Here is a 25,217-nt window from a genome sequence, read left to right as displayed (position 1 = left end):
GCTTTGTTTTATTCCCCCCCCCCCCCCAAAAAAAAAAAAAACTTTAAAAAAAAAAAAGGCAAAGCCCCACAGTCTCCCTTCTAAATGCTCTTCCCAGAGGTCAGCAATCTGAACAGTACCGACAGTTTACCTCTTGCAAATTCAACTCAGCTGTACTAAAACTCTTCTTCGTGAACGTGGGTCTCATCAAATCCCTGCAAGAGCAAGTAAACTTGTACTGGATAATGAAAAGTGAGAAAGAACAGATGAGACGTGCTGAAGCCATTTTGTGGCAGCTTTGAAAGTCAGAGCCTACTTGTCCCTGGACAAAATAAGATTAATGAGTTCAAGGTAGTTTGTAAAGAAGGCAGGGTGACAAATAGAATAGACAAAACACAGCATTCGTTTATTGCATCAGGTCTTGTCTTGAAGAAAGTACATTTTGTAGAATGAAGAACGCCTATACCAAATAATGTTTAAAAAAAATTTAGGATACTCTTAAGACATGCAAAGCTTGTACTATCATCAGCTTGCCTAACCCATTCTAGCTCTCTTTTGGTCACGGGCTCACTGCAACACTACTAACGTAGCAGCCTTGCATGGCTAAGCCAGATTCTCAACAAACAGAAATCAAAAGATGTCCAGGACAGAACAAGAATAAAGCAGAGAATGAAAGAACAATCTGAGTGAAATTTCATCATCCGAATATGTGAGGATTTGCTGTGATTTCTAGAGAGGATGGTGTAATTCATTATTTCATTTGATGTCAAGAAGCTCAAATAATAGGCACGATGAGAAAGGCCATTTCTTTCAGCTCAGTCCTTTTTTCAGCATCCTATTTTTTAGCCCACAAACTGTTTTATTTTAAAAACAATGCAACAGTTGTGATGGGTTGGAGGGCTCATGCATCTATAAGCCGCTGTGCCCGTTGGGACTCTTTCACACATTGTTTCTGCTAATTTCTAGTTTTGTTCTTTTGTCACACTGGGTAATACCAGAAATGCCCTTCCTTCACTCTTTCCTTTTTTCCCTTTTTCCTTCCTCTTACCCCCTCTCTTCCCCTCTCCTGCCTTTTATCAAAAGCATGAAGCGAAAGCAATTCTGGCAGGCACAACCTGTTATATAGAATTTTATTATTCAAAAGATAAAATTAAAAGCTATCTCCGAAATAACCTCGTCCTTTCCCCACTTGAGACACACCCCAGTTGTTTTAGCTGCGCCTGTAGTGATGCATCCTAGTAGTGATGTCTACTGTAGTGATGTCTACTGTTGTGACCAATGGTGTAAACACATATCCTCATCAGAGAAAGAGATTATTGTATCACATATATACTTCCCCAAAAAATCTTACTTGAGTTGTAACAAGTGTCATCCAAGGCGGTTTCACTTGTGCTAAACCTGCTCAAAGACTTTGAATGGGTTGGGTGAGAAAGGGAGACCACACACATCAGTTTGTTGCTCTTCTTTGACGCTCAAAAAATCCCGAATACATGCACAGAGGAGAAAATTGTAAATATTCAATTAAAAATACACTTTCCAAATTTACATTTAACAGTGATTTTTTTATTTTATATTTTTAAGATGCATGTGGAAGTGGTTTCGACACAGGCCAATAGGGATTAAAGGGTTAACTATAGATCATTTATTTTCCTGTAAGACATTTTGTCTTACAGGAATCAATTGCATCCAGGTTCTCTGGATATTTTTACAATGCAATAATTCTTGTAAATGTATTGGCAAATATATCAAGGGGGTTCTAACTGATATCACAAAGAATACATCAAATTAGCTAAGAACTGCAACCAGATTTTTTTCAAAGAGAAGCAGATGAAAATAACCATTAGTGCATTAATAAAATAGTACTCCGGTGAAAGTCTTAAAAGTAAATTAAATGTAGTTTCTGTTAGTCCTTTAAAGACTTTCTCTGAGCTTCTATACTTTGAGGCGTTAATGATCTGTAAGCATTAGAGAAAACTAAAAAAACTAGCGATAGTTTCTATTAGTCCCTTCAAGAATTTACTTTTATGCCTGTGGGAAGCACACAGTGACACGACTTCTAAACAGCAACTCCAAATCTATACGTTTCTGTAGCTCCTGAAGTGCCACCACATTTCATCCCTGGGACGGAGGAGGTTTCAATGTCCAAGCTGGACATCAGAGTTGCCCGACGGTGCATGCAGGTAGCTGGCCCCAGCTGAGATGGGCACTTGAGCGTAATCAAAGAATTTGCAGGTGGAGCAAAGCAGCTCTCTGTTGAAAGCTGTGGAAACCCAACCCTGCTGTGCTGATGGCGAAGCTCCTGAGTCCTTGGATTTTGGAGAAGGAAGGGTGAGGAAGAGATACCAATTCAGGCATTCTGGATTTATTTGCCAAGAAAGAAAAAAAATTTTTTCTTTTCTTTTTCTTTAGGTCAGCAGACACGCAGAAGGCTAGTTTAACTCCTTTTTAAGTTGTCCAACAAAACCAGAAATAGCCAGAAAAAAGGAAGCTTGCCCTGCCTGCAGGCTAGTTTCTCACATCATATGCATTCAAGCCCTTCTTGCTGTGCAGCTCGCTGGTGCGAGGCAGGAACTCACTATTGTTGCAAGTTGTTACTGTGCAAACACTTGCACATGGGTAACCACACGTGCTGCACACGGTAAGAGGCTTTCTAATGAAAGTACATTTAAATCACTTCTTCCCTTGGAGTAGGCAATGCAAATAATTCTTCTCTTTGATTGCCTGAGGAGTAGAAGAGGCTTGACACAGCTTTAAAATTAAAACCTCCAAAGCCAGAGATGGTTTTAATCTCTCTTGGTAAAAGCGCTGTGGTTTGAAACTTGAGTTTTCTCTTTATTTAGAAAGGTAGTTTGGATAGCATGCTATGTTTTAACTTGTAAAAATGCCTCAAGTTCAGTTGCTATGAAGGAAGGCATCCTTGCAGCCTGTGGGTGTGCTGTTGAAATAATGGTGCAGATGTAGTAAAATAGATCACAACAGAAAAAAAAAAAGTATTTCCAAGAAAGGCCAGTACAAATAGTGTGCTATCTGATAGCACAGAGCATAAAAAACATTAAAATGCTGCAGTGATATCTTTTTTGGGGAAGGTGTTCTTCATTTACATTTTTAAACATGGCACAAAGATGCACCAGGTCCTGTATCCTCGCCTGCCTGTGGTGCCTCAGGGCAGTGCCCTGCCAGGGTTTGAAAGGTGGATTCAGTTCCCACCTGGAATTTTTTCCAAGACCTGAGCAATGAGGAGACTTACACACATGTATAAGTCAGATCATTATGACATGATTGTTTGACTAATCTTGGAGCCTTTTGTAGAACCAGTAGCAGCCATCCACTTGCTGTCTGTTTTAATTTTTTTCTACTTATTTACTCATGATGCTAGAGCACTTGAATTGTTGAAATTGATAGATGTTTTTCTGTTTTAATATGGCATTTCAAACCAGCAGTGTGCAGCTCGCCACAACCCCAAAGCAGACCTCAGCTCATGGGAGGTTTGGGTCTGCTTCCCCTGCTCTGGTTGTCCTCAGGTACTTCCTCTAGGTTCTCTGTTGAGTTTCCTCCAGCCATGCAGGCAATGCCCTCACCATTTGGTTTGGTGTGGGATGGATTACTTTTTGACAACTTTCCTGTTCCAGTGTAGTGGAGACCACAGCGGAGGGAAAGGCCATGTTTATGCTGTAAATTCCATTTTGGTTCTACTCCGAGTAAATCTTGGCCTTCATTTTGAAATACTGTGTACTTTTTAGTCAGACTTCCTTTTGTAAAAGGCCATCAAAAGCTGAAAGATTACTGTCCCACAGTACGAGGAGGGATGCTGTTAGTCTGGCCAAGTAGCTATCAAAAATATGCAGGAAATACACCATAAATTCATTTTTCTCCAAATGTTTTCTACAGGCAAGATCCCAGGCTATTAGGTTAACTCCAGGGACTACAAAGACAATAACTTGAACTAGAAGTCCCAGGACAGTAGCCAGGTTTCATGTGGTCTTCGGGGACAGGAACAAAAAACCCCACCAAAAAGAAAAACTTCCCTTTTGCCATTTGAAACGCTGAGCTCCACTGTCAGCTGGATTTCAGAATTTATTAAGAAGCAAGAGAGGTGACCTCCTCTATCTGCAAGGTCATTAAATTAATGACCATTAAAAACTGATTCTCATCCAGATCCATTTGTAAAATTAATTTACATATTTTCAAGAATGTAAATTAGTCTGTGGGGACCTAGGCTTGGAGAAAACATTCAAGTTGCTGTATCTGTTTCCATCTTTTCAGTCCTCAAAATGTTAAGACCAGTGAGTACTGAAATGCATTAAAAACTTCAGCCAATCTTCTGACTGAAGTTCAACTCTCTTTCTCAAACGGGAGCTCAACATGGCTTCCGACCTCAAGGACAGGATATATTTTTATCCCACATCATAAAATGATAGAAAACCCTTAAAAGAATCCCCTTTGAACTTTGATTGTCATCATTAAAAATTCATTCCTTTAGGGTATCACCTATCTTCTCTGATAGACTGCAGTAGTCACCCTTTAACTAATTGGATGTTTTTCTGTACGTGCCTTTGTTTTTTTGTCAGGGTGAAATTGTTTCAAGAAGAAAATATGAGGGCGGGAAATGAAAGGCAGACATTTTCCCTGACCCTTTAGACCCTTTAGGTATTTTTTTCCCCAAAATATGAAGCAATATATCTTAGAGAAAACTCAATAGGATTGTGGTTTCACAATAAATTCAAATACTTTATTAATTTAAATTTAAAATGCAAATATTTTGAATAAAATTTTCTGTTTCCATTAAATCTAGCTGGTTACCACTTCTAAGACCTCGAATATCCTTGGATAAACTTGCTGGGCGCTTCTCTTCTCTAAGTCTCTTTCGGGCACCAGCATGTGCTCTGAACTGACTGCTTCCCTCTGAAGAATAAAACCATCAATCGCTATTTCCTGCCACTTCAAATTCAAGCCGGATGCTGAAGGACAAAAAATAGCGATTGGCAGAGCTGGGAGAGGGAGCCAGGACTGAGGAGTGCCGGCTCATCCAGCAGAAAAAAACTCATGTGAAACAATTCCTGGTCCAAGGAAACCAAACCAAAACTCTCACTATAACATCAATCACTGATAGAAACAAAAGCTGTCGTGCTTCTGAGCATACTCCAGCTTAATGAAGGGACAAGCAACTCGAGAAAAAAATGAGGAACCCCCAACTGTGACAGCACATATGAGCAACATCTCTTCATGAGGGAAATAAAGTACTGAATTAAAATTTATGGCTTCCCAGTAGCATTACATACCCTGGGAACAGTGAATATTTTGTTCCTTCCCCAAATGACAAGTGTTAAGATCATAAAATCAAACTCAACTGGAGTAGCAAATTGATTCTAGACTATCTGGTTCTTCCAGGCTGTGTCACGCAGAGCAGAGTCAGTGGTTGGTTGCCTAGGGTTGCAAAATATTAGGAATAACACAGTATTTAGTGACTGTTCATTGCAAGCATGCCTCTGAGAGGGGAGGTGTGTTCATGTGTTACTGTGCTTAGCGCAGCAGAAACCCTAGAATGGAGTCAGTCCTGAATGTTGCGTTTCTAGCCAACTTTCCAACAGCAATGAACTAATAGCATTTCCAAAGGTTAAGATTTCTGTAACTTTGCCAAAGGGTAGGGTCATGCCCTGCTTTTCTGCTAATACAATTTTCTTCCCTCATTTTTTTTTTCTCATGACCTTTTCCCCACTATTTGCCACCATCCATTTTGGCCCTTTCCTGTATTGCTACAGACCTTTAATGTATTGTGGAAATTATCAGCTTTGTATTTGTGTTTTGCTCAGTCTGCAAGTAACTGCTGTAACAAATGTGCCTAAGCCTCAGCTGCTAACCTTGCAACAAACAAGGTTGCCTCTTAACTTCAGATGTGTGCAAGGTTATTCATGTCTCGTGTGTCTTGAAGGCTTAAGTCTGGCTTTCATGGAATATTAGCTTGTCAATAGTAAGCACATAAGCAAGTGGAAACACTGCCCTGGCGTTCACCCTTACAATTTGGTGACGCATCCCCCTGCCCCACCTTTTATTTTATGAGACAACGCTATGTTCTTCCTAGAAGAGAGTGTTCCTAGAAACCTTGACTCTTGATAAGGAGATCATCAACACTTTCACTAAACTACAATTACTAGATACAGGCGTTCCTGCCCTTTGCACTGGCCACCTGCTTGTGGTCAAAGACATGATAATGACCTGGCTGCATTACTGATGATAGCCGATGTTGCCTGTCTTTTGTAAATTTGGTAGTTCACTGCTGGAAGATATCCAGTACATGGTTCTCAGCCCCAGAAACTCTTCTCACTGCATCTGAAACTTTCTCAACGTTTTTTTTTTCTTCACAAATGTGGTCTTTTAATCTTCCCCTTGGAGTTGCATGCTATTCGTGGTGCAGCCGATGAGCCACAGTAATGTCTCAGAGGCCCTGCGAGAGATCAGGGTTTCTGTGCCATCTCCTGGCTCAACAAAGCCACAAAGCCACTTAGTGGCACATAGTGCAGTGTGGAGAAATCAGGTATTTAATAAAATGAGATACTACACTTGATCTGAGCCAAAAGAGAGTAAGAGACACAAATAAGAGATGATCCCTGTACAAAGATGCCACTCTTCTGTGTAAATCCCTCTGAAGAGCAATAGTGGCCAGCATTTATTGGGTCCTTGTGTTGTTTATTGGAACCTATTATTCCCTACTTCCCAGAAATAAGCCTTCAAAATTATAATTCCACTGTGACTATGTTGTCTGACTCAAAGTCCAACTTGCTTCCATTTTCCCTGGGAGCACAGTGCATGTTGTGCAGCCCAGCAGAACCTGCAGATGGCACCTGCAGGAGAACTTGCTCAGGGAGCAGGAGCTGGCCCACACGCTTCAGCCAAGTCCCCATCCACCCCAAACGGATGGACAAACGTGCTGTGGGGAGACTTACAGCACTACTATACCATTTTGAACTCGGCAGGAGCTCTCCCGGCGCATGGGATTTGTCCTTTCCAGCCCTTTGGCTTCCTCGGGCCATTTCTGGAGACAGCAGTTCTGCACGTGGCTGTTTGCTGCACATAAATGCTCCAGGTGCAGGTTTAATGAGTTCGCGAGGCAAAAACACCCTACTGCACATGCTCATTAGGCGATTTCCAAATCCTTGTAACTGTCAAGTCAACAACAAAAATGTCCTCCGGGACCCAGCCCCGTGCTGCACTCCACGAATGTATTTCCATGGCAAGTGTCACTGCCTGAGACTGCCTTTTGCTTTGAAGTCTTGCTTGAAGCATGGGGGAAGGCAGGGAGAAGGTCTTAGTATATTTTTATAATGAGGAAAGGATTTTTTTTTTTCACTTCCCGCTCACTCAGTAATGGCTGAACTTTGCTTCCTTTCTTCTTGTTAAGGAAAGGTGCCAAAATAAACAAAGCCACAGAGTTGCAAGCAGCCGCAACGCCTGGAGATCTGGAATCAAGAGGTGGCAGTTTCATAAAGTTTGGGACTGAAAGCCAGGTTGTGATCAAAGCCACTTTACCACGTCGACCTCTGTTCTCACCCTGGTTTTTCATGGAAGGCATTGCCTAAATAACTGACAAGAAGCCAACATGAGGAGAAGCAACAGAAGGAGAAAGACGTGTTGGGAGAAAAGATGCATTTCAGATATCGGGGGCTGCCTGCGAGGCGTGAGGTGAGCTCCAGGAGCCCTTGTGCTGCACAGCAGAAACTTGGAGGCCTCAGAGGCGTGGAATGCTCCAGGGAAGACAAGGCGATGAAGTGCAGGAGAGGAGAAGGAGCTGGGAGCGCTGCCGCGTGGTCATCCACAGGGGTGGAAGGATGAGGGAAGAGCAAGGCAAGAGCAAACCGAGAGGCTGATGGCGGTGGGGTGAGCTCACGGGGCACCTTGTGTGGGGAGGGGCTTTGAGATAGCTGGGCGGAGGGTACCCCTGAGGGCTCGGGAGTGTGTCTCTCAAGGACGTGAGGCTGCACAGGGGTGAGATGAAGCAGGTCCCTGCCCACCTCTCCCCGGACCGTCCTGGCTCGCTAGCGGCCCTGCGTGCGCGGCCCACCTACTGCTCCCCAGCACTTCAGCTGCGCGCCCTTGGCGCCTCACTGGGGCCAAATGTTTTTCAACTGCTTTTCAAACTCAGACTTGGGACCTGTATTTTAGCTCTAAGATAAACATTTTGAAAGCTGTCTTCTTTCTCACAATGAAGGCATGAGGTGTTTTTAATTATCTTAGGGAAGCTTTCCTTGGCCAGGCCGATTTGTTCACTGTTTCTCTTGTATAGTTGGTCTGTTTGTCTTGTAGAGCTGGCCTATAAACCAGCTATTAGGAGTTTATTGTATAACATTATCAAGAAAATCTTTGAAAAAACATGAAATCACTTGTTACAACCCTTTTTTTCCTTTGCAAATAATTTCATGGGAGCCAAATGAACTCCACAGCTGACCACCCAAACCCGCTGGAGAATGCTTACTCCAAATACAAATTAAAGCATGTTTTAGTACAAAAATATTTTAAGTGATCATTTGGGCAGGGAAAAGAAAGTTCTTACTACAGGGAGATGGATGAATTCTCTTTTTTTTTTTTTTCCAGAATTATATATTTTTGAGTCATCGATGCATGATCTGAGCAGAGACAAGCAAGACCTGCTCTTTACTAGATTTATGTCTGTTTTGTGCGTGCACATACACACACTTATATAGAGAAAGTGATGGGGAGAGAGAACAGCAGTGATTATTACACCTACTGGTTTTATTATTGGTTTTGCTGTTCAGACTCCTAAACTGTGTGGGTGTTGATGGTTGACTTTTGAAGAGACTTAATGAAGGTTACCGTTGGAAATTTTGACATTCATGATGATAAATGCTTTATTCGCCTAGAGGATTTCAGTTATCTTAAACACAAAGCTGACTATAACAAAAATTGCATTTTCCCCTTTTATTCTTTGGCATACTTTTGTGTTATCCCTTTTCAGAGCTACTGCCAGTATTTTTCAGATGACTGTAATTTTATTGCTTTCTTACTGACAAGGGGAAAAGAGTTATCTTTCTTAAGTGCTCCTCAAAAGGAACAGAAGAGCAAGACCATTGTAGGTGCCGAAAGGAGACTTCTCAATATTTACATTTTTTTACTATTCAGGAAAAGGAAATTTGTTAGGGTTGGAAGAATACTGATACTAGTCAGACTATCCTTTTATGTCTCTTCCATGAGGCACCTCTCACTCACTCACTAAGAAAATGTTCCCAGACTCTAAAAAGGCCACTGAAAAAAAAAAAAAAAGAGAGAGAGAGAGAGAGAAAAGAAGAAAAGAAACCAACCAACCAACCAAAAACATTAGAAAGCCTGGCACTTTTCAGGGGTCCAGATCTTTTATGCCCACCTACCTTTCTTTCTTGGGATGCTCTTACACTGCTGATTGCTAATGCAACTTTTCAGAGAAACTAGACTCCCTCCCACTTCTTGCACACCCTGATCAACAATGAACTGAAGTCAGCCTGAGCTGACAAAGCATTGAATGTATCAGCTCTGATTCTGCACTCTATTTCATACCTGCAGTCCAGAAGGCCAACTGCATCCTGGGCTGCACCAAAAGCAGTGTGGCCAGCGGGGCGAGGGAGGTGATTGTCCCTCTCTGCTCTTCTCTCATGAGATCCCACCTGGAGCCTGCGTTCAGCTCTGGGGCCCCCAGCACAAGGACATGGGCCTGTTAGAGTGGGTCCAGAGGAGGCCATGAAGAGACTCAGAGGGCTGGAGCACCTCTCGTATGAACACAGGCTAAGGGAGTTGGGGTTGTTCAGCCTGGAGAAGAGAAGGCTCCAGGGAGACCTTACAATGGCCTTCCAGTGCCTAAAGAGGGCCTGCAGGAAAGGTGGGGAGGGACTCTTTGTCAGGGAGTGTTGGGATAGGACAAGGGGGAATGGCTTTAAACTAAAAGAGGGTAGGTTTAGATTAGATATTAGGAAGAAATTCTTCGCTCAGAGGGTGGTGAAGCAGTGGCACAGGTTGCCCAGAAGCTGTGGATGCCCCATCCCTGGAGGTGTTCAAGGCCAGGTTGGATGGGGCTTTGGGCAACCTGGTCTGGTGGGAGGTGTCCCTGCCCATGGCAGGGGGATTGGAACTGGATTGTCTTTAAGGTCCCTTCCAACCCAAACCATTCTGTGATTCTATGATTCATGGGAACACCCAGAAGATCTTCCATCTCAGGCCTTCCACTAATGCTTGCAGAAGAACACCATGGGTTATATTTGCATTGGGATTTAAATATTCCCTTCACTCTGACAACAATTAGAGCACTATTTTCTGTTTAGCTGTAAATTAGAGCTGTGAATAACAATGGAGAGGTCTAACCACCCCCCTGTTCTCTGAGCAATCCCTCATGAACTCGGCAGCTTTTGGGAACAATGCAGTTCTGCTCTGAGATTTTATTTTGCACAAGTGTCCTTGGGATAGTATTTCTCAACCTGTGCTCTGGGGACCATTCGTGGTCTGAAAGGCTTCAGAAAATGGCTTGTGAGATCACTCTAAAACAAAGCAACTCTCCCCACTATCTCACCCACCCCTAAAATGCCCAAACCCACACACACATGTTGTCACAACATTCAAAGGGTGGCCTAATTTTTAGTTGATTATTCATGAGGACCACTGCATTAAGACTGCTGAGGCAGCCTGCAGCTTAGTCCTTCAAAAAGTCTGGGGATCTTTGGATTAAAAGGCATGGAGAAAAACTACTTTGAAGAAGCATGTCTACTCTTTTATTTGCTTGGGAAGACTCAAAATATCTGCCTCATACATTGTCTGGGCTCTTTAGAATATATCAGGCTTCCATCTTCCACCAGGTACTTAATTCTCATGAATGAAGCATACTAGATGTGACAGTGCTGTAGTGAAAAACAGCAGTTTTATATGATTTTGCTCCACTCCTGGACACCATCTCCGATGCTGCTGGAGTCTTTACTACCGCTGTTGCAGCAGGCTGGGTTGGCTCTTCCAGTATAAACATTGCTCCTGGAATACCTCAGCTACTGTACAGCCTGGGCTCAAGGGCAAGTCTTTTCCCTTCCCCACAGCTCTGCTATACGGAGAGGAAATGCTTTCTGGTATGCGCAGAGGTTCACATTGCAGCTTTACAGCTGCAAGAAGCCAAGGCCGAGTGTAGCAGCTACATCGGATTATGGAGCATAAGACTTCCACAGCAGAGTCACCAGTTTGGCTGGAAGCTGTAATTCCAGACACATTTGTACGGTAGATCTAAACCTATTTAATCCTGGATCCAGGCTGCCTTTTATCTCAGTGAATTGTTTGTGCTGTGGTCACACCCGTGAGCCCTACCCAGCCACTGCCAAGCACCCAACGCACAGGCCGTGAGCGGAGGGACCCGAAAGGATGCAGGGGAGCCTCTACACAGGAGGTGCACAACACAAATGTGTGCTGAGGGGTCAAACTGGTGTCCTGGCTGCTCACCACTCTGGTGCTTTTGCTTTCGCTGGGATCACAGGAATGGCCCAAAGCCCTGCTGTGAAAGGCAAACAGAGGGACTGCAGAGCCAACAGGAGTGGTCGCTCCAGAGAGGAGATGAGGTTCCTACCAGCCTTGTACCTGCCAACATGTGCTGAAGCAGAGTTACAAGCTTTCTGCAGAGCAGAAACTCTTCCTATCACATTTCAGCACATTCTTGTAGGTTTCTGTTTAGATCATCTCAAACAAAGCTTTACTGCAGCGTGTTGCACGAGTCACCCGACTTCATCCAGCCCCAACTGCAGCCTGGCCCTGCTTGTGGCTTGCTGTGCTTAAAGCCACCACTTAGCTTTATTAATTAACATAGGCTCGAGTTCTTGCCAGCCAGACTTAATACATACTTTAGCTATGATTTTGTTTTAGCCAATGGTTAATGATGACACATTTTAAAGCTGTGATTTTTTTTTTTTTACATTAGAATGATTACTTATGCATAGCAAATAAGCATTTTTTTTTTCTACTCCTGGTGATATTAACTGCATGTTGCACAACTTCTGGCAAGGTGTGCTCTGAGCACAAAGTGGCACGACACGTTGCACGCCCATGAGCACGTTATAGGGCCGGTATCTCCGAGTTATTAACCTGGCCAAATGCTACATAAGTAGCATTAAGACTAATCCAGAAATGCTTTTTTCCTCCGAATGATCCTATTTCAAGAAGGCAAATGTCCTGATCTTAGGCACAGCTGGCTTTGTTCTCTGTTGTAAGATCATGTTTTGAGCTGATCATAAAACTCTGCCAAATTTTTACCTTCTGACCTGAAATTTTTCAAATGAGGTGAAAGCAGCTGCTGGTAGTTATTTATAATCAGTCAGTTTAACAGTACAGTTTAACTTCTTTAGAGAAAAAATGTAGTGAAAACTGCATATTTTTAACAAAACAACAGCACTGCATCTCTGTTCTTTTTAATGTAGGAGGAAAGACGCATTTTCATTTCCATGCAAGAGCGAGGCACCTTCATTTTGGAGCAGGAGGATGCCGTGAAGTCCTCACCCTGTCGGGGACTCCTCAGTCCGAGGTGGAGAAGCCACAAGCCTTTCCAGGGACATGTTAGCGTTTGGCCACCTCGGTCTCCAGAGGAGTTACCCACCAGGTTTGGGGTCGCTTCTCTTCACATGTCTCTGACACTTACTGCCACCACAACCGAGGAGATTTGGCCTGTTGTGTCAGTGACCCTGTCCCAGCAAGGGGAACCCAGGCAGGCCCAAGAAAACTCTTGGCTGCTACATGAAGTGCCACCACAGCACCCTCTGGATGCAGCAGCAGGGGCACAGCCCAGCAGGAGTCCTTGCCCTTTATGAAGACATGGCTAGCAGTCTCCAGCTCAGATTGGGATAGCATTTCAACTCAGACTTCTACATTTCATATCACAGTTTTGACCACTAAGAGGTTCTCTGGAGCAGAGCGTACCCTGACTTCGCTTAGGACATGTTTTTAAGCACCGTGTCCTCTGAAGCCTTGCCCATCGCTGAGGCCCAGGGCTGAAGGGCACCTTCCCAATGCAGCTGGTGGATGGGGCGACATGAAAGGTCCCTAACCTGCTCCAAGCAGCAGTGGTTATGCCAATGTGAGGATGCTCAGAGCCTGCTGTGTAATATTTGGCTGCAGTCTGGCCAGCGTGATGGCAAGCAGCTGGGGGAAATGCCATTTTTTACTCAGCACAGCCCTTGCAGGATTACAGCTTGCCTGTGCTGCAAGTGTCTAGGTAAAGCATCTGTTAAGTCTGGGATACTTCTGGGATTCCTGTGAGGACTCATTTCACACGAGAGGGCTTCATGTAAGGCTCAGCTGAGCTCAGTGTCTGCAGCATCAGGCCCTGAATAGGGGATGGGGGGCCGATGGTCCTTGGCCAGGTGCCCCGAGACTTCTCTCTCCACTTTTCCTTCTGTTCCAAAGGTGCTCTTTTTGGGCTCCCAAATAAAGACTTTGCTGACCACAGCTGAAGAACAAGGGAACATGATAAATAGGAAAGTAAGAGCCTATTTATCTCTGGCGCAGCCTGCCCTTTTCTAGTCTGGATGGAAAAGAAGACTAAAGTCCACGGAGCCCTTCAGCGAACAACAACCGGCATGACAACAAACGCAGCAAAAGGGAATGCCAAGGTTGTCATCCCCCATCAGCGGTTTGGATGGATTTCACCCTGGGAGAAGCTTTCAGGAGGCTCGAGGCGGAATCTTGCGCAGGAAACAGGTGGTTTGCTTTACCGAGAGGCATGCGTAATGGTCAGGGAGCTGCGCCGCGCCGCGCCAAGCTACAGCAGATGGGCTGCAGCTCGCTCCGCTCTGCTGAAGGATATTTTTCATGTTATGTGTGGAAAAGAGCAGTAACCCTTGTTTGTTATATGAGGCCTTGTAGGACTTTGTTTGGAAAAAAGCCATTTTGAAGATAAAAAAAAGCCATTAAAAATGTGAGTCACTATAATCACATTCAAAGTGCTCCAGCATGGCCTTTTATTTGCAAAGACTTCACTATAAAATCAGCTTTTTTTTTTTTTCCATTTTTTTTAAATGAAGAATTCCACCACAGATTACGTTGGGTTAATTGAGGTGACTTTGCTGATTTGTTCCTTTAAAATTACTAAAAAACCCAAACAAACAAACAAATAAACAAAAGACAACCAAAAATCAAATACCTCAAAGCACTGAACTCAAACCATTCACAGTGCAAGGGTATCAGCAAAATAGCTGTGCCTGCTCTGCGGTGTAACACTGGACTAAGGGTGATAAATGCATCCCAAAATTCTCTCCAACATGAATGCATTTCTTCTCCATACCAAAACCTGGATCCCCAAAAGGGCTGGAGGGGTTCCCTTCCCTGTGCTGGCATCCAGAAGCAGGAGGCACTCAGAGTGGGGACAAACGCAGCCTGAGTGATTGCTGGTCCCCCAAATCAGCCAAAGAAGCCGGGGCTGGCACCCGCCTGCTGCTGCCCTTTGCGGTTTGGATGCCCCATTTGGGGTTATCAGGTGCTTGCATCCTCTCAGAGAGGAGATGCCTGAGCTGATCCTTTCAAAATGCAACCTTGCTGCAAGGCTGTGAGCAGCAAGGGGCAGAGGGGGCAGAAACCCTTCTGTCATACATCACAAATATAAACACTCTCTCTGGTGAGCTGTCACCATCCTTGAGGCAAGAGCAATTTATCTGGGCAGGGTGTCCCCATGTCCAGAGCCTATTTACTTACTGCACCCTAACCCCATGGCAGGGGTTGGATGAGCTGATATTCAAGGGTCCCTTCCAACCCAAACCATTTCATTTTTTCTACTTCCCTGTGCCACCACAGCTGTGTCCATCCGTGGGCCACTTGGCTTCAGGGTTTCCAGCTGTTCTGAGCCTCCCGGGGACCTCTTTGGACCATCACTGATCTCAGGAATGAGTCAGAAGTCAAATCGCTGAAAACTATCTAGGCTGCTGTATCTCTGGGCATGCAAAACAGCCACTGTTAAATCACAGTGAAAAAATAAAATGTTCAGGCACCTCCCAGGAGAGGTGGCAGCTGGGCTGGGCTCAGCTTTGGGAAGAGGGGAAGCCAGGCACCCTGACCACTGCATTTTGGCTCTGGCCCAGCTCTGCGCTACTTCCTCAGCGGTGTTAAGATCAGATTTTTACTCTGTATTTGGCACTCATAAAGCCAATTTTAGACACTGGAAAAATGGAGATAGAGCAGAAAACAACCACAGAAAGCAGTTTGAGGGCTGACCAAAATGTCTGATGGTGAGAGACTTAAAAGGTCTGTCTGTTTGGCTCAGCAAAAAGCCCAAGTCATCTTACTGTATTTTACTAGAGGGACTTACCGAGTGCTTTAAATCACTGGTGAAAGACAAATAGCTGCGAGTGAGATCCAGACACTTTAAAATAGACATAAGGCACAGTTCAAAAGCAAACAGTGACTCATTGCTAGTACACATTGCTAATGGCATTGGTGGATCCTCTCCTTTGACTCGCAGGAGAGGTCAGTGTGCCTTCTTCTGTAGGTGGGCCAGGGGGCTTACACAGAAGTGCTTGGAGGAGGCTGCCTGGCCGGAGCTGTGCAGGAGTCCAGGAGAGATGACACCAAACTGCCTTCTTGTATCAGCAGTCTGCCCTTATTCACACGGCATTGAATCCTGCCATACATCCATGCTCCCAGGACCCAGCCAGTGTTTTCAGGACATGGCTGTTAGTTAACTGTTAAATATTGTCTGGAAAAAATAAACACATGGGTAACTGTGATGCTTAGTAATATTAAATCATATTCCTCATCTCCTTTCCCTCGTAAAACACAGAGCAGCTGTTCTTGGAAAACAAAGTAGAAGCTCCAATACTTTGTTGTTGTACTCTATTGCTATATGATGCATTACCAGCAGTAACCTTCAGTGACAGGTAAGAACCGCCTAACGAACAGCCTCTGGGCCATGCAAGCTTTCTCTCTAGTTCTGGGCTGAGTGTACCAGAGCATGTTCAACAGCATAAAGCTCTGGGCCTGGTGCACATGCTATTGAAGCCCAAGAAAAACATTCTTTTTTTTCTTTTTTTTTTTTTTTTTTCAAATGGAGAGAAAAGTCCTGATCTTGTGTTAGTGCTGTTCTGGATGTATGCCCACTAGCTATCAAACAGAAGACAAATGACAGTGCTGTTCTTTCAACCCATTTAATTATTCTGGCAAAAGACCTGGCAGCAGACTCCAAAGATTTCATCTAGTCAAGGCAATGCCTATTCCAAGAGTGGAAATCTCCAACTGGAGATCTGGCAAGTCCATGTTTGTGCTGGAGGCTTAAATCAATCATTTCCATTTTCCCCAATGTGACCTAGCAAAATACAGAAATTGGCTCCTTCATCAATGGCCACAGGCCACTTTTCATGTTTAAGGTATTAGTGCTGCGGGCTGCAGTGATACATTAACTTCACGTTAAACAGTCCATGTTTAAGCCACCTGCCTGGTCATTCTTTCACAGTAGCTCTACTCTGAAAACTGTCAACAATCGCCTTGTTGACACTGTCAACAAGGAGCCCAGGAGGCCACAGTAGCTTGCCAGTCTCCTGATCTCGTTCCTCTGTGTCCATGCAAAACTCTCCTGCCACCACAATACATTTCCGATTCTGCTGCAGGACACTGTCTCCCCTCATCGTTACCTTGTGAAATGACACAAATTCCCCTGGCACCAATGGCCAAGTCCATCAGCAATCAAAATGCTACTGCAGATCTTTATTATTAAGTGCACTTTCTCCCTCAAAGGCTTGGACTGACTTTAGGGTCCTAACTGCAAAACTAGGATGTAGATCAAATAAGAAACCTACTGAGCAGCCATGTAAGTCTTTATATAGGGTCTTGTCTGTTGAGCCTGGAAGTTCCTGAGGTGACAGTTCTGCTCCTGCAGATACCCAGAACTGACCTTGCTTATTTTGGTGGGAATCATGAAGTAAAGGGAATGTAATCCAAGTCTGTAGGTTTGCACAACATCCTTGTAGGTCTAAACACTTCTTACGTCAAGGGAAACGTCCTGTCAAGACTCTATCTTCTTACAGAGTAAGCCTGTGGTATGTATCCACCACACAGTCTGATTTCCACACAGAGAGGACCTGGCAAGAGCTCTGCATGGGAGACAGGGCCTGCCAAAGAGGCATCAATAGGATGCTCAAAGGGCCCAGGCCCTGTAGACTAGCTCAGCATGTTTCAAAAATATGTTTATGTGCAGCCAAAGAAGCCAGATCAGCTACGTGTCCTCTGAACAGGTTCAACACATGACAAAAGGACAAAGATCCTTTCAAAACAGTCATGACTGCTTGCTATGTAGTGGTGTTATTTGCCAGCGCTGCCCCTCTGTACGTTACAACTGAATGGTTATTCCAGCCAGGGAGCTTGGAAGGTGCCTCCGTGCTTCTTCCAGCTCCAAAAAGTTGAAACATCTCCCATCTGCCAAGGGAGTGGCTTATTTTCTTTTTGCTTCTCTAGGCAGAGAATGGCCATCCTTCACTTCCAAATTAAAAAAAAAAAAAAGGTTAAAAAAATTAAAAACACAAAAATATATGGAATCACTGTTTATTCACTGATGTCCCTAATTCTGCCCCAGAACCCAGAAACATTGAAACACAGGATTTCTCAAGCTCCTGAGAATCCAGAGCTAGAGCTTTTCTCTACCTTTTTCTCCTCAAGCAACCTCAGGTTGTACAAAGTCCAACTTGGCCCTCCAATAATAATTATGGTAATTAGCCTCTATCTCCTTTGGGCCAGTTCCTAACAGAGACCAGCTGATTTCTCCAAAAGGGATAAACAAACAAAAAATTTAAACAAGAAAAAGGCCAAGCCTCAGAGGACAAGCGCAAAAGGGCAAGCTGAAAGACAGCTCTGTCTAATCATTTGCACCCCAGTGTTATCAGAGGTTTCTCTGCAAGCAACCTTTCAAGAAGTGGGTTGGGAGGGAAAAGTGCAAGGGGAGACCATTTTGAGGTCAGAAGTGAGGCCATTTGGTCCCAGTCCGTCCTTCCGGCATGGTTTATATGCAAACTGGAGAGAAAAAAATCAGTCCTTATTAACAAGTTGTGTAGTGAGATGCGTGTCCGTGCTCCTCATTGTCCTTAGACCCCTTCTCACACCACAGGCTGCCCATCTCAGCCCCACGTGGAGCCGCTCAGTGCTCACCACCCACAGCCCTGTGAGTCTGGCCCAGGGCTTTGCATCGTCACCAAATGTCCAAGTCAGCCTCCACTGAGGGCCAGCCCAGTTCACTAACTCTCAGAGAGCCAACACAGCAGGAAAAACAAATGAGACGGTTTCACTGGGGTGAGTGAGATGAAGTGGTTGGTGCACAGCAAGCCATCAGCTGAGCAGGACCTCACAGCCAGGGGGTAAGGTTTTAGCAACATTGGACCATTCAAGCAGCTCATCAGGTACCTAAAACCACACCTTCAAAGCACAGAAACTCAAGCCTCTAGGAAGGCTGACCTCCCTTCCTTGGTTTTGGGTGACCAGTGCAAAACATGAGGCCATCAGAAGCTGGGCAGTAGCGAGGGGCAGGCCCTAAGCCTGCCAGCTGAATACCAGACTCCTACCATTGGCAGATGTATGAATCCAATCCAAGATTAAACTATTTTATTTGCTAGCTGAAAACACTTGGTAAATGCATCCTGATATTTTATCGCAAAAAAATAACTGCCTAGCTGTACTCCAGAGTTCCCATTTCCAGGCCTGTGGCCAGCTAATACTTCATCTTTTACTGCAGCCTGACCAGCAGTGGAACAAGCACTAAGTGAGTCCTGCTGGTTCTGGTCTGTCAGAAATCCCAGGCTGGAGCCAGCTGGGACCACGTGAGATGCTGACTGTCCTCCGTGCCTTCTTCCTTCAGTATTTTTTCCTCAGATCCCACGGAACTCAAGAAAGTTCAGTCTGCAGGTGCAAGTTTCACAGTTTGTATCTGGCCCATGTATATGATGTCAGGAAAAACACTGCAAGAAAATAGCTCACTGGTAAAGAGAAGGCTTCCAAGGACTTTTCTCTGTTCCAGGGAAACATTTTTTTTTTAGTAAGCATTTGTCTGTGCTGCTTGTCACCTAAGTGTCACAAGTAAAATCTGAAAATGGCATTGATTAGAAACTGATTCTTGAAACAAATCATGTCCCTTTCTTTGGAGAGCAGTAATAAATTTTCATCATTGAGTTTCTCTGACCCTGTGATATGTTAATTTGTTGGAACATGCTCACATCTCAAAAATTCTGTCAAATCACAAGTTTTAATTGCACATATTTCCTGCCAGTGTTTTGCTCTATAATTATTTTTAATTACATTCAAGTTTACAGAAAACCTTTTAACCCTTTAATTTTTGTATAAACCTATAGGAAGAAAGGAAGTGTTGTTTGAGAAGAAATAGGGTAGCTTGAAATAAATAATAACTTTTGCCATAGATTTTTACATTATTTCCTGCCTTGAAGAGAAATTCCTATGCCTGATAGACCTTATGATTTCCTCCTTATAATTTCCCTCCTAAATCATGGAGACAGATTTCAGAAAGAAGCCCAAGGCCAACAATTTAAAAAAGAAACAAAACCAACTCCTTTCTCCCACCCACCCCACTTTTATTTCCCAGGTCATTGAATGAAAAACTACAGGCATCCTATTTCCATCTTTAGCACATGGTCTCACTTGAGAATTAGAAAGTGGCTTAAATTTGACTTACAAGAGGCAAGTGGCATAGAGGGCATATAGGCATGCCCTTATTCCCCAGAGAAAGCATACATAATCAGGTGTGTTTTGCATTTTAAGCTTTAGAAACTTGAACTCAAACTGTAAGAGGGTAAAGGAAGGCCACGGGCAGGCAGCTGGTACAAGCAAGGTGCAGACCCTGAGTCTTGTCCTGTGCCAGCTGGAAAAGGTCCATGCTGAAAAAGCACTTCGCAAATCCCCCAAGCCCTGGCTGCCAGGACATTGCTGCATAGGAAAAACTACAGATCCGTGTGCACTTTGTTTGAAGTTGAACTGTCCTATTGTTCCTTGACTGTACCTGTTTTAAAATGAAATAAATTAAAAAATAAAACAAAAAAAAGAAAAGAGTGAGAGAAAGAGAGAGTGAGAGAGCTCATTTCATCATATCCCACTGAAACAAAACACACACAGCCTGTGGCCCATATCCATTATGGCAGATTAATCCAGACCCAAAAAAATTATCTTGTCCAAGACTTGAAGGTTAGTACTGAACACTTATCAAGAGCACTCTGTTTCTGCAGAGCAGGTGTCTGAGTGTTGCCGTGCCGGTTGAGGTACATCAGTGTTACCAGGCAGGGGTGAATGGACCCACAACTAATGCCCAGAAGCAGCTTTCTTTCCAGAAGGCTGGGACTGAGGGATGCTGTGACCTCCCAGACTCGAACACTTCTGCTATGGTCCCCATCTCTGCCAGCTCTTCAAATGAGTGTAGAAATTACCATTTAATGAAGAAAAAAATGTGCAGTGACTCTTGTGACCCTGTTTTACAGCCTTTCCTCATGCAGGATAACCACTGGTTTAGCAAGGTGGGATTTGCCCTACTTTGCTATTTTAAGAATATTTTTCAAGATGCATCAAGAGAGGGAGCCTGGGTCCCACATTTCCTCTACAGAAATTTGCACTTCCATCATTAAAACCCCGTTTTCCTGAAAACAGTGGCTAAACCTCGGACTAGGCTATACTAACATATAGTACAGCCCAGAGCACAAAGCATGGGGGGGATGTTAAATGTCACACGAGGTTCCCCAGCTCTGCCTTGGCTGGGCGCCGCACAAATACGTGCATGTGTGCCTGTGCCCATGTTTGTGACAAATGTTCTTGTCCTTCCCTCTTCTCACACAAGTGTTTATTGCCTTTGAAGGTAAGAGAATGTCTGATGGCAGAAGATAATCATGATTTTCCCTCTGCACATAATAAAAATGTATATACGTGTTTATGCATACTGCATATATGCCTACATTTTTGACTCATGGACAGGAAGGATCAGATTTTTAAAGGTAGTAGACATACAGCAGAATACTTTGAAGTCTCTTATGAAAATACTCCTCATTTCCCATCTTTGTCTTTAAGCATCTGTGCACATCTGGGGGTTTTCAAAAGCAAATTTTAAAATCCTTTTATGCACCTATTTGCATTTCTAGGCAATTAGAACTCTAAAAATATCCCCAGTCATCACTAAGAGGCATTTATACTATGAGAATGTTCAGATTCATTAACGGTTATTTAGTTTTTCTTAAGGCTTGCTTTATCTTCAAAACACATTTGGGACAGCCAGGGGATAAATTAAGTAGGATTAAATAATGCCATGACTCATCAACATGCAGGAATTGAATTCAACGTCGACTGGAATATGTCCAATGAAAAGGTGTTGCTAATTCTTGTTCCAGTGCTGTTCCTCTCATAAAATGGAAGGTAAGGTGCTTTCTTCTTTCAGCTCTGAGTTTTCACCGAGTCATCTTCATTATTCAAAGTGCCATAGCGTGAACTATAAGAATCTGGTTGTATTTTGCCTGTCAATTTTTGTCCTAAGGAAATGGGGTGAGAGAAGGGAAAAACAACAACTCTGTGAAGAATTTTAATAAAACAAATCCCCCACCAATCCATCATTTAAACATTCCTTGCTCCAATAATCATTGTTTTCATTTGACTGGTTGTAACAATAGCTTGGAAAAACTCTGAAAAATTCTTTGAAAAATCTGTTGGGAACAGGAATAGAAATTAAGGGAACAGTATATTTTTTAAATGCAACTAGAGCACATTTCTGACTCAACTCTCCCAGGTCATTCCATTATCTGATATCTCATTTTTAAACAGAGAGACAGAAAAAAAAGCCCTACTTACCAGGAATATGTCCACAGTCAATATAAGGAACTTGTAAATGCTCCTCTTTTTTATTTCTTGCAATTACAAATACACCAAGGAAAGATAGGAGACACCTGCAAAATAACAGTGGCATCGTATTATTAGAAACAGCTCACTGCATCTGAGATGAGAATCTTTTCCCATGTTTCTTTTTCAAGGACTTCCAAACCCGAGCTGCTCAGTTTTTAAAGAAACTTTCCTTCCTGGCAGCTGTATAAATTCATCTTGGGCTCCCTGTCAGACTAGTTTTTGCCTCCTGAAGCTTTACAATCGGTTCCAAAGGCTCCGCAGACAAAATTACACTTTCAGTAATGTATACCTAATCAAATGCCTGCGAGTGTGAGACCGCAGCCTTTGAATCCCTGAGCAAATCTTCTCAGAACATCTAAACTAGCACTCTAGCATTTGCAATTTCATCAACAACTCAGGCTTGTTGCAGACAATCAACATCTCTGTTGTTTTTCTCGTTCGACTGCATGTCTCAGGGGCAAGCTGTAAGCCAGGAGCAATGAGAAACTGCTACACTCGGATAAATCTTCTATCCGCTCTGTGCTGGACACACGATCGCTACTTCCTGCCTGCCAAATACCTGGGTTGAATTTGCTCATCTCCGTTTTCTGTCGCTTTTCCAGCAGTCAAACAGCATCGCAGGTCTGTGCACCTACCCCAGCCTGACTGCAGAGGATGGAGATGTCTGCAGCTGTCAGCCCGAGCTGTTTGACAGCTTGGTAGCAAGACAGGTCCAGCAGTTCTGGGAGGTGCTTTCAGCCATCTCACACCCACCCTCGAGTAATGTTCACCTGTCCTCTGAGTTGTTACTGTGCTGGTAGCCAGCAGATCTCCGCTCTCACAACACTTGGGGCCTTCTTCAAGCATTGTCAGCAGCTTCTTAGCATGCTCTGAACCTTTCAGCAGACATGCTGTGCCTTCCTTGGCACAGGAAGACCCTTGTAAGCAAGCAGCTCCTAGAACTGCCCACACCTAATGGCAGCAAAGGGCAGCCGGACACGCACGTGGAAGGTAACAGGGAAGGAGATTCCTTGCAGTTGTATCAGCACCTCCTAAAACATGATCTTTGGTAGAGAGCAGTGATTTCTCCTTCCTGCAGGAGGAACACATGCTGCTGGTTTTTCATTCCACCATGGGATTAGTAGTTCATAAGTGTCTCACATTTTTACATATTTGGATTCAAAGCCAGGCCTCCAAACCCCCAAAGCACAGATATTAATCTTTCCTTTAATGTTTTTTTATCCTACTATAATGGCTATTCCATAATATTTTAATAACAAGACAGGTTTCTTCTTACTGAGAAAAGAAGGGGTTCTGCGAGGCAGTGCTGTTGCAGTAGAAGCATTAGTGCAGATTTTAGGCCGACACACTTACCCGAACAGAAACATGAACACGTTCAGCAAAGCTGCACTTTGGAATTCCTGATAAAATATGACCCCTGGAATGTGACAGAAACAAGAATTGCAGATCTTGACTGGATTCCAAGTGATATGAGTTACAGCTGGGAGGGTCACGAGCAGTGTCATGCTCAAGTGGAGAAAAAAAATCCCAAATATGGTATTAATACACGTAGCTGTGGGTTCACATTATGTGCCCATATTCCATTATCTAGGCTTTCTCGAGATACTGCAAGGGACTGGAGAAGATTTAGTCTATCAGGTTGGAGCATGTGCTGTGTTAATAACTGCACAGATGCAGGTATTTTTTTGCATTGTCAGCAACAGTTTTTATGCAGGTCAAACTCAAGGTCTTATTCGCAAGCAGAGTCGTACCAGTACAGCTAACAGGTTCTTCGTGGATTTAGTTAAGCCACTCCAACAGACCATGTGGACATCTTAGCTACAATTGGGAACAGGTTTTCGATAACTAGCTGTGTCCCTGATGTTTACACCAAATTAAAGGCTCCAGCAGCCAAGTTTGCCAAATCTCTCCGGCTGAAGGGATCACTAACTCTTCTGGTCACCCCTCTAACAGGAATTAGCACCTCTGCAGTGGAGGTGACAGAACCAGATGTGTATCTGGATCTCAGCTGCCCCAGTTCACAGCCAAGTATACTGGCTTTAAACCACTGATGAGCATAGTTTTGCTTAGAAACACCAGAGTGTGAACCAAAGCCACAGAAGCATGACTGTATCTTCAAAGGCTGCAGATCGGGATGGGGGAATCACGAGAGGAGGTATCTTCCACAAACACCCCACCAAGATTCAGCAGAGCTTGTTCTTCTAAGCCCCACACTGGTTTAACAAACCTGGTGCAAATGCATGTGTATCCAGTCTCAAAGCTATTAAGCCATTCCTGAATAGGTACTTGATCTCTTAAGGAGGCATAAGGCCAAATTCCCCATATGGCTGCAAGAATGCAACCCCCTTTTGGCGAAAGTCTCTTCTCAGTCACAAAGTGTAGGTCTCCTCTAACACAGGTGCCGAGGCAATCTGTGCACGAAGCTAACTCCCCTTCTCATTAATGGCAGCTCTGCATGAGAAACTCCTGCGCAGCAATGACAGGAAAGCCCCCAGTGCGTGTTAAAATGAGTCATAAATGTTATAACAACACGAGCATTTTGGCTCATTGCTGATACAGCATCTTAGTCGTCCTCCCTGCTCGTGTTCTTACACTCCGCACCATTTCCAAGATTTGCAGTCCCTCTTTAACAGCACCGAGTTCAGAGTTCTCACCCAGAATAAAATGTTAAATGCTTAAAAGGCCTTTGGAGTCATTTTATTTCCTTCACTTAACCTAGAATTCCACCTTCTGAAACTGAATATACACTAACTACTACGAAACACAGCTGGTTGTCATTTGAGTAGTTTGCCAGGCTGTTAAAATTACTCTACCAGTTCGGATACAGGGAGGCTGGCGTGCACATGGTAAATGCATTTGCTGGATGTCAGGATGAGGCTAAGATAAATGCAGGTAATTCTAGTAAGCCAGCAAGGCACAGCAAGCTGTACATATCAATTCTGGAAATGCTAGAATTTGATGATTTTTATTTTGCTTTGAAAGTTGTGAACTGACTCATTTTTCAGGACATAAACACCTGTCATTTAGGAAAAACTTTTGGTGAAGACAAACATGAATGGTTTGTGGTCCTGTTCAGAGACGGTGATCCTTTGAAAACTTGGTGTGTAGGAAATCATTTTGTAGAGACAGAAGGCCGGGAACCAACCTGAAACGATGGCGCTCGTGGTGAAGAACACGAAATTAATGGGCACAACTGCTGTTGCTTCGTACAGATGCATCGCTTGATTCAAGAACCTAGAAAACAAGCGTTATTGCACCTCATGGCTGCAGGATGTTCATTGCACTTTAAGTAAAGTTAGCCAGTTTCTGTTAGTTCAATAAGTGTGACCATTTCTTACCACGACAGCAAATAGCCCTTGACAGACGGGTATGTGTATTGAATTTAC

General features: G+C 43.8%; 1 protein-coding gene and 1 long non-coding RNA gene across 5 annotated transcripts in view; one reads left to right on the top strand and one right to left on the bottom strand.

The window, feature by feature from the left end:
- Window positions 1-8: 8 nt before the first annotated feature.
- Window positions 9-19,023, top strand: LOC310893874. 2 transcript variants are annotated; one of them, XR_014579381.1, is made up of 4 exons: window positions 9-2,307; window positions 2,389-2,617; window positions 4,772-7,851; window positions 12,402-19,023. It is a non-coding gene; the product is annotated as an uncharacterized lncRNA (long non-coding RNA). The 2 variants fall into 2 exon arrangements; XR_014579382.1 differs by lacking the exon at window positions 9-2,307 and having other exon boundaries at window positions 2,312-2,617.
- Window positions 19,024-19,703: 680 nt separating this feature from the next.
- Window positions 19,704-25,217, bottom strand: part of NIPAL2 (NIPA like domain containing 2) — a 48,906-nt gene continuing 43,392 nt past the window's right edge. For 2 of the 3 annotated variants that reach the window (XM_083823341.1, XM_083823342.1), the window contains 4 exons: window positions 24,977-25,065; window positions 23,185-23,248; window positions 21,781-21,875; window positions 19,704-21,464 (listed from right to left, as the gene is read on the bottom strand). In XM_083823341.1, coding sequence (XP_083679467.1) covers window positions 21,370-21,464; window positions 21,781-21,875; window positions 23,185-23,248; window positions 24,977-25,065 — 343 coding nt within the window. In that variant the 3' untranslated portion in view covers window positions 19,704-21,369. The remainder of the gene's footprint in view (window positions 21,465-21,780; window positions 21,876-23,184; window positions 23,249-24,976; window positions 25,066-25,217) is intronic. The other variant, XR_014579380.1, reaches the window with a different exon arrangement.

Source organism: Anser anser, assembly GCF_964211835.1.
Source record: "Anser anser genome assembly, chromosome: 2".
Classification (NCBI taxonomy): domain Eukaryota; kingdom Metazoa; phylum Chordata; class Aves; order Anseriformes; family Anatidae; genus Anser; species Anser anser.
The sequence above is the reverse complement of the archived record's forward strand: the minus strand, read 5'-3'. Positions and strand labels throughout refer to the sequence as shown.